This window comes from Salvia miltiorrhiza, chromosome 5 (genome assembly GCF_028751815.1).
Source record: "Salvia miltiorrhiza cultivar Shanhuang (shh) chromosome 5, IMPLAD_Smil_shh, whole genome shotgun sequence".
Lineage (NCBI taxonomy): Eukaryota > Viridiplantae > Streptophyta > Magnoliopsida > Lamiales > Lamiaceae > Salvia > Salvia miltiorrhiza.
Genome location: NC_080391.1, coordinates 52,625,794 through 52,637,779, shown reverse-complemented (window position 1 = coordinate 52,637,779; position 11,986 = coordinate 52,625,794). Strand labels below are relative to the sequence as shown.

The following is an 11,986-nucleotide window of genomic DNA, read 5'->3' as shown; positions in this document are numbered from 1 at the left end:
TATTTTTTAAATAAGGGACTATAGTGAAAAAATTGGAGGTTGTGTTTAAAATTACCCTTTTATTTTTATGTTTTTAAACAAAAAGGGCTTTGGGCCTTGATGGCTTTGATTAATAGTTAATACTTCTTCTAAACTAAAATCCCTATATTTCTTAAAAAAAAGAATTTAAGTTATAATCAGGTCAGTAGTACTCTAATTGATTTAATAACTGATGTTAAAATAGACCCTTCAGTTAGAGTATAATCGATTTTATATTTTTCGGGGGTGTTCACTTTGATGAAGGGATAACAAAAAAGAAGTTCACCATTTTTTCTTCCTTATTCCTAAATAGACAACGAAGCACAATTTGGTTGGTAAGACACAATCTCTCAAATCATTAGTTTAGGAGCAATCACAGGGAAAATGATGAACATTATCGACTCTGTTTTTTTTTTTAATATATAAAGAAATAAAAATAAAGGAGGCCTAAACATGCCACACCCGAAAAGAAAAGAAAGGTTTCCAAGAAAACTCTTAAAACAGATGACAATGAACACCATTCTTGTCTACATGACATGTAGCAAAATATCGCAGGTAAGAATTTACACAGACTAAGCGTAACCCTAATACCTTAAAAATCGTGAAAAGCACGTCGAAAGGCCGCCGTTGCAACTTCAACAAAACAGTGGAGAGAACAAAAGGGCATCAACGTTTACTCTTTGGATGACTTGTTGATTAGGGACTTGTGGATGTGTGGGATCACACCTCCACCGGCTATGGTTCCTTTGATGAGGGTGTCGAGCTCCTCGTCTCCACGTATGGCCAGCTGCAGATGCCGTGGTGTGATACGCTTCACTTTTAGATCCTTGCTTGCGTTCCCGGCCAGCTCCAACACTTCAGCAGTTAAGTACTCTAGAATGGCTGCGGAGTAGACTGCAGCTGTGGCACCCACCCTGCCATGGGCAGTGACTCGGGCCTTCAAAAGTCGGTGAATACGCCCAACGGGGAACTAGAGAGAGAGGAAGAGACATAACAAACTGGGTTCGTCACACAGCTACCAGAAAGAGAGAGAAAGTGACACCGAAAAGAGTTCAAGAGATTTTCACCAAGAAATTGCAGATGATAGGTAAAATGCAAGAACTGTGCAATTTCACTAACTTTAAAAAATTAACTACCAAGAGTCGTTTTCTCGTCTATGACATCAGGGGACCCAGACAACCGATAGTCACATGTCATATATACTAAAATAATCTATTTTGTGGAAATAACTAAACGAGATAAAAGCAAGAATCAATTAAAGTAAGAAGATCCCATATTTATTTCCATCCTCAGAGCTCAAAATTAACTTATTATAGTTCAAGATAACCTTGTTCCCAACCTTAGCCTCAACCTCGACCACATCTAAACATGATGCCAAGAAATCTAAGAGAAACTTGGTCCAAATATGTGCCTTTACTTCATGTGATCAAACCAATGCTTTGCTTAGAAGAATCTATTCTCAAGCATTCATCACATGGCTAGATGTTATCAAGACCCGATTTCCGGGACCTGAGCTACACAGATTCTTGAACGCATTTTCAAAAACAATTTAGGTTCAGTTTCATCGTTGAGATAAAAAAACTCTCTCAGCTCAAGATGATTTTTATTTTTTTATCAGCCCCCTGCCTTATCCTCAACATCAACAGAACATAGTCAATGAATTCTAGAAAACTTTGTCCAAGCATGTTACAAAAATGGGATTCATCCAGAAAAAAACTATACGATCATTAGTGATTCTTTTTAGTAATTCAGTGTTACTGACATTAGTGATTCTATTAGCCCCTCAAATTTTGAGCAAGTTTTTTTTTGCCTTTTCAAATTTTTAGAGTTCTTACTTCATCAAGTTATTGATGGAGGTAACTCATTTCTAATTACATGAATACATAAATAATTCAATTCAATTCAATTTCATTATATCCTTCAGGGAATATGTAGTATTTTATTTTCTTCAGCACCTAAACATCTAGAAAAAAGCAGAGAACTCCCATGCGCAGTAAGGAATTACGAAAGGAATGAAAAGCCCTATTTTTTTACTATTTATTGGAGTATTTGAAAAACCCGAAAACGAAATTGGCGACTAGAAAACCCCACGTCAGTGCTGCTGAGCCCAGCCCACAAACAAGCAATTAAACAAGAAAAATCAAAACTTTGACACCAAATTGAGGTGAGAATTGAAGCGATCGGTAGAATTGAAGAGTGAAAAGCAAAAGGCGGTAGAGAGATAATGTAAACCTGAAGGCCAGCGCGCGAGGAGCGAGAAATTGGCTTCTTCTTGTCCTTGTCTTTGTCCTTTGACGCTGGGGTTTTCCCCGTCAGCAAACCCTTAGCACCCTTCCCCGACATTCTTCTCCTTCGCGCAGATCCAAACACGGTCTTAAAAGTTCCACAAAGATTACAGAAATGGAAATTGAAATTAAAATTGCGCTGGGAAAATTTCTTTATAAGGAAAATGACTTTCCCAACTCTCCCTCCCTCTCTCTCTCAATTAAGACTTTTAGGAAGTCTGAAGGAATTGAAGTTAATTGTATTGCATTCTGCCCCATTATTTATGGGAATATTCTGGATTTCTCCCTACTGATTTATGAAATTACATTTAACTTATATTTAGACTTTGATAAAGGGGTGGACGTTTTGAAGGATTAGATAGGACTAGATTAGATTAATCTTATCATATTTTGTTCGGTTGGGTGGATACGGTCCGTGATTCAATTTTAGAAGAGTGCCACATATGATTAATCTTGATATATGAGTCTTGGCTTACCCCCTATGACAAAATTATTCTTGGGCCTACTTAATCTTAGGTAATATCGGGCTAATTGTTTAGAATGAAAATTGATATATCCATTTTAGTAAAGACAAAATATTATTCTTGGGCCTACTTAATCTTAGGTAATATCGGGCTAATTGTTTAGAATGAAAATTGATATATCTATTTTAGTAAAGACAAAATATACTGAGTATATAAAGAATAACATTAAGTAATTTTTTTTTTGACTTGGTGGAGTTGGGGAGGGGGAGCAGTGGGGTTTGAATCCGGAACCTCACTGTTCACACATAGGAGGTTGCACCGCTTGGTATACACCCTTTCATGTTTATAGCAAAGAGCGAATAAATCTCTAACATTATATTTTATATAATAATCAAGTCTCTAACATTCATAAATTTGAGCAAATAAGTTCTCTTGTCTAATAGATGTGAACATTGGGGACTTATTTAGGGCAAATAGGTTCATAATGTTCACCTATGTTAGATAGAAAGACTTATTTACCTCAATTTGTGAATGTCGTGGACATGTTTACCCCGATTTATAAATGTCAGGGATCTAGTTACATAAAACATAACGTAGAGACATATTTCCTTTTTTTATAAAAATATTTTCTACTTAACTCTAAAAAAATATATATTGTTATAAATTTATATGTTATAGCACAACGCTCAAATGCTTCGTGCAATTTAGTCAAAGCAATATATCTGATGAGCAACGATGCAAATCCATAAATGACAAAGGGGCGATGCACGAAGACATGAGTCAAATTGTATTTGGAGAGATCTATAAAAAGGAATTTCTTTTTTGAACAGTTTTTTAATTGAAAATTTCATTAAAGGTAAATCATTTTTTATAGAGGTAAAATTATATATATACTCATTCTAAAAGATAAATTCTAAATAATACCCAACATTTACAAAATATATAAATCATACTCATTTATGATTCTTTTTTACCATTATGTCTAGCATTGATGTATTTTGTACTGATGTTCGACTTGCAAATGGTTGAGTATGTCGAGCATTAGGGCCTTTTCTAAAATACTTGATTGCTCGACTCGCTATGATTGAGCATGTTGAGCATTCGTGTATTTATCACTAATGCTCGGCACATTCGACTCGCAGTGGTCAAGCATATCGAGTATTAGTGCATTTACTATTTATGTTCGACTCACATAAATCGAACATTAATATATTTATAAAAAATATACTACTGCTTGACATACTCGACTCACAGTGATCGAGTATGTCGAGTCGAGCATTAGTACATTTTATTACTAATATTCGAGATACTCGACTTGCATTAATCGAGAATGTCCATCAAAATTTGCGATTTAAGTAAGAATAATATTGTTCTTTCAAGCTCAAAATAAGTGGTTTTTATATATTTTTTTATAATGGGTATTTTTGTTTTTTTAACCTTTTATCTTTGATAATGTATAAAATCAGTCATTGACCCTTTTTTATATATAAAAATTAGATAGATTTTACGTGTTTCTTTTATGATTGACAATTTTGTCTTTAGTTTATTAAAATATGTACCTTCCAAACTTAACTCTATTGCTTAACCCATATTATATTTGACAGGCATTTATGAATTTATGTCATATTTGACAACGTATATTCAATAATCTGGATTTTTTATGTTATAATTATGAATGATGTAGTACTCTAGATAAGATGACATAATAAATAAATTGAATTGAATCATTACGTACTACTCCCTTCATTTAAGTGTCCATAACTGTTAAAATACACATACCAATAAAATAAAAAAATTATATTTGTAACCTTATTAATTATCATAATAAATACATATGCACAACTAATTACTAGTATATTATAATAAATATTAAATAAGAATAAAATAGGAATAATGTCATAATTTTACTCTCAAATTTTGAATTAGGGCACTTATTAGGAAACAAGAAAAATATTAAAATAGGACACTTTAATAAAAAAATGGAGGGAGTATGCGATATTGGTGCGTTCTTTTTTTTAACTGTAAATTCCTATCATCAATTTGAATACTTCTGACTCATTTTTTAAATTGAGTAGTATATTTTTTCTTTTGAAACATTCTAAATTGAGTATTGATGATGAAGTTGAATAAAACCTTCATTTCCCATGTGTTTTGTTATATGCAGGGGCGGATCCATAATTTTTTTTAGATATAATATATAATAATTAATAAATAATTAATTTTTTGTCATTAGTTCAATCATAATAAAAAAAAAACGTACAACTTCTACATTTGCTTCAATAGCGAGTGTAACTGAATCACATGAAGATTGACCTCTACGTTTTTTTTTTTATAAAAACATTCCATTTGCTATAAAAATAAATTAATCCAATTTAGCATTCATAAACATCAAATCACAAATATAGTTCTTAATTATCCAATTCACACAATTAACAAATAGTGCTCACTTATCCAATTCACACGAATTCACACAACTAAAATTTGACAAATAGTAGCATTCTAAATTAACATATGTATTATTCCACTGGAAATCGGCTAAATCAACAAATGTATTCAAATTTCACAAATAGCAATCTCCTCCTTTCACTAAAAAATCGGCTGCCCTGCCCCTACACTCACAATATTACAATTTCACAATCGGCTACTGCTCTACAAAAAGAAGAAAATTGCAAATTCTAATCTAATTGGAAAACAGAGGAAAAATTGCATCTTCACAAAAAGAAAAAATTGCAAACTCACTGCGACGAGTCTGCAAGCAGCCGACGGAGTAGACTCTAGCTTCCTCGACTCGGCGCCGGCGGTAGTGCCCAGTCTCCTCGACGCGGTGGCGGTGGTGTGGCCGGATAGCGGGCGGCGGGGAACGGCGCAAGAAGGGTTTGAAATTTGAAATGTTTAGGTCTGTTCCGTTGCGTTTCATTTACAGCATATTTAATTTTATATATATATATATTTTAAAAAAAAAATTCAAAATTTGAGGCCCCCTGGATCCGCTGGTTATATGTTTTCTCCATAGGCATTTCCCATGACATCTTCTGCTATATATATATATATATATCGATATCGACTATGAATCTTATAATATATGTATATTTTGTTATTCAAAAGAAAGTCTATTTCTCTATTACTGAAAAGGTAAATAAAAGCGCTCCATTGGGCCCATAAAATTGACCAAAATAAAATATATTTTGGATCAAAATTGGAATGCCCAAATATGTTTGTAAAGAGCCCATGAAAGGCCCATTTTGTTTTTCATCTTCAACTCCATATCTCAGCATCACGATATCACTCTTGCAAGAAATGCGCACTTTGTCATTTTGCTCACATCGTTGTGTTCATATTCAACAACGACTCTGTAAAAAGTTGGAGTGATTCTTTCTCCAGAACTTTCTGGGCTTTTCTGATCGTCTAAATTTGTACAGCAAGAATTTGTTCTTGAACTTTTTGATTGTGTTTGGTGCGAAATTTCTTGCTCTTGCTCAATGGTTGCTTCTTCTTGTCAAAACCCTTTTAGGATTAGTGCTAATCTTGTTGGGAGTTCAAGATTTTTGCTTCCGAAAGTAGAATTATCAGTAGTTAATTTCCCTCCAAATGTAGAATTTTCAAGACTCGGTTTTTACCGAAGTTTGACGTGTAAGGTGAATTCTTGTTTTTGTTATTGTATTTTGAGAAATTAATGTTTTTAGCTCGTGAATGGATCAAAATTTTTCCGTCTAGGTTGATAAGGTTTATTGACTTTTTCATTGCTGTGGAGCAGCTCTGTGTGTGTGTGTGTGCGCGCGCGTGTGCTTGTATCATAATTTTGGGTTTTTGATGTATCTGAATTATCATTCACCTCTATTTTTTATGTGTATATATGTTTTTTTGATCGAGATGACTAAGAGTAATGAATTCCAGATTATTCCTTTGTTAGTTTTTTATTTCCATGTGATGATGCTATGTTGGGTACTTGGCTTCGAAAGGAATTCTATATATAGTCGAATTTCCATACATTTTGAAGAGCTAAGAGATATAGGAATGCGGCCAATGCTAGTAAAATTGATAATGGATCAAGTTAGAGGGGGCACAATCACAACCCCATAATCATATTCCCTTGTCAGCATTGCAATTGCTTGCTTGAGTAGTTAGTATTAGGGTTAGGGTTGAAAACTCATAGCGTTTATTAGGGAGGAATGGATGGTGTTAAACGATGCAGAATGAGTTTGTTTTTTCGTCATGAATAACAAGATCATTGGAAGATGTTTATTGTTATATGTTGTATTTCCTTAATTCGTGCAGCAATTCTGTTGCAAGTCTTTTCAATTGGTGTGCGAGTCGCTAGGTTTTTCTGCCCGTAAATCCTTTATTTACGTTGAGTTAAGAAAGAGATTCTCTGCGAGTTGGGTGTCAATGACTCTTCTCACCCTACTTATTTTTTGTTTGAGCTTCCACGTGGCTGCGTTTGCTTTCAGATTCTACAAAATTAATGAAATTGACTTATTTGAGATACCATCTTATATTGCTGTTTCTTGAGCTATTCTAGGAAATATGGTATTTATTGGCGTGAGAGTACCCTCAGCATATGTTGTTGTTTTTTCATGTGTTTTTTTTAAGAACTTGTCGTGAAATATGCTACTTGTTGATGTAGGAGTATGGCGGTCATGTACATTGCTCATCGAACACTGATGGTGCCGTGAACGAGGAGGCCCTAACACCGATTCTTGATATGGTTGACAATCCCATGAATTTGAAAAATTTAAGTTTGAAGGTTTGGTCAGCTTTCAGATATCTTTGCATTTGTACTACCGATAAACTCTTGGAATTTGAATCTATAATAGACCTCTGCTAACATAAGCAACTGTGTGCAGGAGCTGAAGCAGCTGGCTGATGATATTCGAACAGAATTATCCATCATGTCAAAAACTAACAAATCTTTTCGACCGAGCCTATCCGTGGTAGAACTAGCAGTTGCTATTCATCACGTTTTTCATGCCCCAGTGGACAAGATACTCTGGGATATGGAAGACCAAGTAAGATATCTATTTGTATATATAAACATCAATTTTACACTTATTGTGCCTTTACTTTTTATTCATGAATTATTTGATGATGAGCGTGTAACTTGTGACGGAGATCAAGCAGATTGTATTGCTTACTGTAAATTTACCTCGGGGCTTCATTCACTCTCCTCTGCTATTGACTTGAACAGACATATCCTCACAAGCTTCTCACAGGGAGAAGGGCTTGCCTGAATAAATCAGGGCAGGTTGACGATCTTTCCAGCTATGCATGTCGTAATGAGTATGACCCGTTTGGAGCTGGGCATGGATGTAGCAGCATATCTTCTGGACTTGGTAACCTAGTCGAAGTTACCTTTATTTGGTTTGCCTTTTCAGATATCTAATAATGGCTTTCTTTGATTGGTGTCGTGATATCATAAATTGAGTATTTCAACTCCAGTTTTGTGTTTTTTATCCAGGAATGGCTGTTGCACGAGATATTAAGGGAAAAAGAGATCGTATAGTTTCAGTAATCAGCAATGAAACGACCATGGCCGGCCAGGTGTATGAGGCTATGAGCAATGCAGGTTATTTGGATTCAAATATGGTAGTGATATTAAACGACCGTCATCACTCATCAAATCCTAAGCTCGATCAAGCCCCAAAGGCATCGATCAATGCTGTATCTAGTACTCTTAGCAAGCTGCAATCTAGTCAGTTTTTCCGCAAATTTAGAGAAGTTGCCAAGGTATTCATGATCATCCCTTGACAAGAAAACAATCATAACTTCGAGGAGATTTCTTCCTTTTAACACATCAGAGCACTTGCTGCGTTATTTCAGGTTCTTACTAAGAGAATTGGCCGTGGGATGCACGAATGGGCTGCCAAAATCGATGAGTATGCACGAGGGATGGTGGGTCCTCCGGGATCAACTCTATTTGAGGAGCTCGGGTTGTATTATATTGGCCCTGTTGATGGGCATAACATTGAAGACCTACTTTGTGTTTTGCACGAAGTGGCTTCATTGGATTCGATGGGACCGGTTCTTGTTCATGTCGTAACGAAGGAGGAGTATGCAGTAGAAGATAACCAGATGGGTAAAGTATCGGAAGAATGTGTCGAAGGTTTGCTCCATTTCTGGTAGTTCCTGTTAATAGTTCTGTTTCTATGATTACTTCTTGCTAAAATAACGATCTTGCTCTCATTCTGTGAAGAGAGGCTTACACTAGTAGGTTTCAATTTATATATAATGATGGCATTCGTGAAGCTACTGTGTTGGATCGATATTTATTTTCTCTCTTTATTTCTTTCCTCTTCTAATGATGTTGGCAATCAGGTCCCTTTACCATTGAAGCAGCGCCCATCAGGTCTCGACCTCAAACATATAGCGACCACTTTGCAAAGGCTTTGATCACAGAGGCGGAGATAGACGAAGATATTGTGGTGGTCCATGCAGGGATGGGAATGGAGACATCATTTCGAGCATTAAAAGATAAATTGCGTGACAGATTTTTCGACGTTGGTATGGCTGAGCAGCATGCAGTAACTTTCTCTGCCGGGCTTGCTTGTGGAGGATTGAAGCCTTTCTGTATAATTCCTGCGTCGTTCCTGCAGAGGGCATACGATCAGGTTCCAACTTTCCTCCCCGAGCTTCGATCTAAAGGATCTTGAATTTGGATTTTGAATACATTTTTATGTGTCTGAAACTTTTTCCTAATGCGTTAGGTAGTTCACGACGTAGACAGGCAGAAGATTCCTGTGCGTTTTGTTCTCACAAGTGCCGGACTAGTCGGGTCCGATGGTGCCACGCATTCAGGAGCCTTTGACATAACATTCATGTCGTGCCTGCCTAACATGATCGTGATGGCACCATCTGACGAGATTGAGCTTGCTCGTATGGTGAGCACTGCTGCGGACATTGAGGACCGACCAGTTTGCTTTCGCTATCCTAGAGGTGCCATTGCTAGTATGGACCCTAACTTGCATCTTCGTGAACCGATTGAGGTAGTATATCGCCTCGTATATTTTGATCCGTTCGCACCATCTTGCTTTATATGAAAGTTTCTAATACCTATGATCGTATGTCGTTAGGTTGGTAGAGGAAGGTTACTCGTAGAGGGTAAAGATATCGCTCTGCTCGGCTTTGGTTCGATGGTACAAAATTGTCTTCGGGCGCATGCCATTCTCTCGAATATGGGTATAGATGTCACCGTTGCTGACGCGAGATTTTGCAAGCCGCTCGACATAAAGCTGGTGAGGATGCTATGCAAGAACCACAAGTTCCTCATCACAGTCGAGGAAGGTTCTATCGGAGGTTTTGGAGCACACGTCGCTCAGTTCATTTCTCTCGACGGCCTTCTCGATGCTGGAATTAAGGTACATGTTTTCGTATTTTACGCGTTAAATAGAGTAAACGTGCTTATGATCGTAATATATGTCGAGAGTCGACTATCGTGTGAGAACTCGTGTTTTCCGGATATAGAAATGGAATTATAGCATGAATCCTTGTTTATGTCGCATCCTTTGAGCGGTTTTCAATAACGTCCCGATGTTAAATAAATGGTTAAATTGCATATAAATTACTGGACTTTATATAGTCTGATATTTCACATTGCTCCAAAATGATAGCACGCCACATGAGATTTTAGGAGCTGCAAATATCACCTCGAAACCTAATTGTGAAAATGTTGAAAGGTCGTGTATAGAATTGTAATTTATGAAATATTGGGACATTGTTGAAAAACTCTTGATCAGGTAGGTGGGGACGTAAATTGATATTTACCCTTGAAAATATCTAGGCTCTTGTAGAGAAGTCGACAAACTATTTATACTCGTGTTTTTCTCCCGTGGTTTTGTCGCGAACGTAGAAACGAGTCGCTCTCGTTCGTGTCTAACCGGGTGCTTCATTGCCGTTTTTTCTTGTTGCAGTGGCGCCCCATCACGCTGCCCGACAACTACATCGAGGGGGCACAGCCTAACGATCAGCTTGCGGCTGCAGGGCTGACCGGAAACCACATTGCTGCGACGGCGTTGAATCTCCTCGGCCGCACCCGCGACGCTCTTCTCTTGATGTGCTAGTGTATGCTACCGGCCACAAGTAAATGTAAAATACATTAGGGTTAACATCAACAATGTATAGAGTCTTTGTGCATATGTAACAAAAAGTGCGACTCTATTTTTGGTTGGGAAGGTTTTTTTTTTTTTTTTGGAAAAAAAAGGAATTTAAAGAAAGAAAGACACTCATACTCTAGTCTTTTAAATTAAATTTTGTGAAACTTATTCTTACATTTTTATTTTTATTTTTTTTGTGGAACTCATATTTTTATTAAAATTCGAATCAGTACAGTAGTATTTTTCCATATACCACTTGGAAACAAAAGTTCATTAATTGTAGGACTTTTTTCTATGTAATTTCAAGAAAATGACTTAGCATTCCCTCAACAATAAAAAATAAAAAGGATTAAGCAAGGAAAAAATCAAAGATTTGACTCAAAGGCCCATCCCCATATTAATACCAATGGAATAAAGTGAAAATAACATTTAATAGCATTTTCTCACTTTTAGTTTGAGAATACCAATATTATGACGTAAAATCACAAAGTGATTGCCACAATAAAATATCAAGTCCCACCTTTTCTTTAATTTATGCACTTGACATTAACAAATTCAATTTTTTTACTGGAATATTGTATAAGAGACAAATATATAAAATATCTGAATTTGAAAAAACATCCTTAGCTACAAACTTAAAATACCTCTTTGCTGTTTTGTCCTACAAAAAATTAAAATAAATTAGAAACAGTAACCTATACTTTCGAAATCATCAATAATCTTTCTTATGTAAGTTGGAGGAGTTATTTCGTGGGTTAATTGCTTATAAATTATTAATTTTTTAATCAAATTCTAATTTTGTATATTAATTTTAAATTTTCTACCTGCAATAATATTTCAATCTTAAAATGTTGTGTACGCGCTGATGTACGGTGTATTTACTTTAATTAAAATTTATTACTCTAATAAAAGTTGATTAATTATAATTATAATTTAATTAGAATATATGTATAGTGCATCTGAACACACCAAAAATGTACCTTGTTTATGAAATGAACAATCAAGGGGCAATTATATCCTTTATTTAAAAAAAAAACACTCTTTAATTTTATAAAAACACAAGATTACATACGATTTAGAATAAAGAATTTCCCTGAAAATTAGAAGAAAGTATGACCGAGTAATTTTATTT

At 35.5% G+C, this 11,986-nt stretch overlaps 2 protein-coding genes across 5 annotated transcripts; one reads left to right on the top strand and one right to left on the bottom strand.

Moving 5' to 3' along the window:
* Positions 1-487: 487 nt before the first annotated feature.
* Positions 488-2,533, bottom strand: LOC131024995 (probable histone H2A variant 3). The gene is made up of 2 exons (XM_057954594.1): positions 2,251-2,533; positions 488-988 (listed from the first exon to the last, which is right to left on the bottom strand). The coding sequence occupies exons 1-2, from the start codon at positions 2,359-2,361 to the stop codon at positions 692-694; spliced, it is 408 nt and encodes a 135-aa protein (XP_057810577.1). The 5' UTR covers positions 2,362-2,533; the 3' UTR covers positions 488-691.
* A 2,704-nt stretch (positions 2,534-5,237) lies between these two features.
* LOC131024908 (probable 1-deoxy-D-xylulose-5-phosphate synthase, chloroplastic) lies at positions 5,238-11,028 on the top strand. Of its 4 annotated transcripts, none has more exons than XM_057954464.1 (10): positions 5,238-5,663; positions 7,392-7,511; positions 7,612-7,773; positions 7,953-8,097; positions 8,223-8,491; positions 8,585-8,867; positions 9,080-9,372; positions 9,469-9,747; positions 9,835-10,119; positions 10,672-11,028. In XM_057954464.1, exons 2-10 carry the CDS (start codon positions 7,470-7,472, stop codon positions 10,819-10,821), a joined length of 1,908 nt encoding a protein of 635 aa, XP_057810447.1. In that variant the 5' UTR covers positions 5,238-5,663; positions 7,392-7,469; the 3' UTR covers positions 10,822-11,028. The 4 variants fall into 4 exon arrangements, with proteins under 4 accessions (XP_057810447.1, XP_057810445.1, XP_057810446.1 ...); XM_057954462.1 differs by lacking the exon at positions 5,238-5,663 and adding an exon at positions 6,019-6,402; XM_057954463.1 differs by lacking the exon at positions 5,238-5,663 and adding an exon at positions 6,044-6,647 and having other exon boundaries at positions 6,767-7,511.
* The last annotated feature ends 958 nt before the right edge of the window (positions 11,029-11,986 follow it).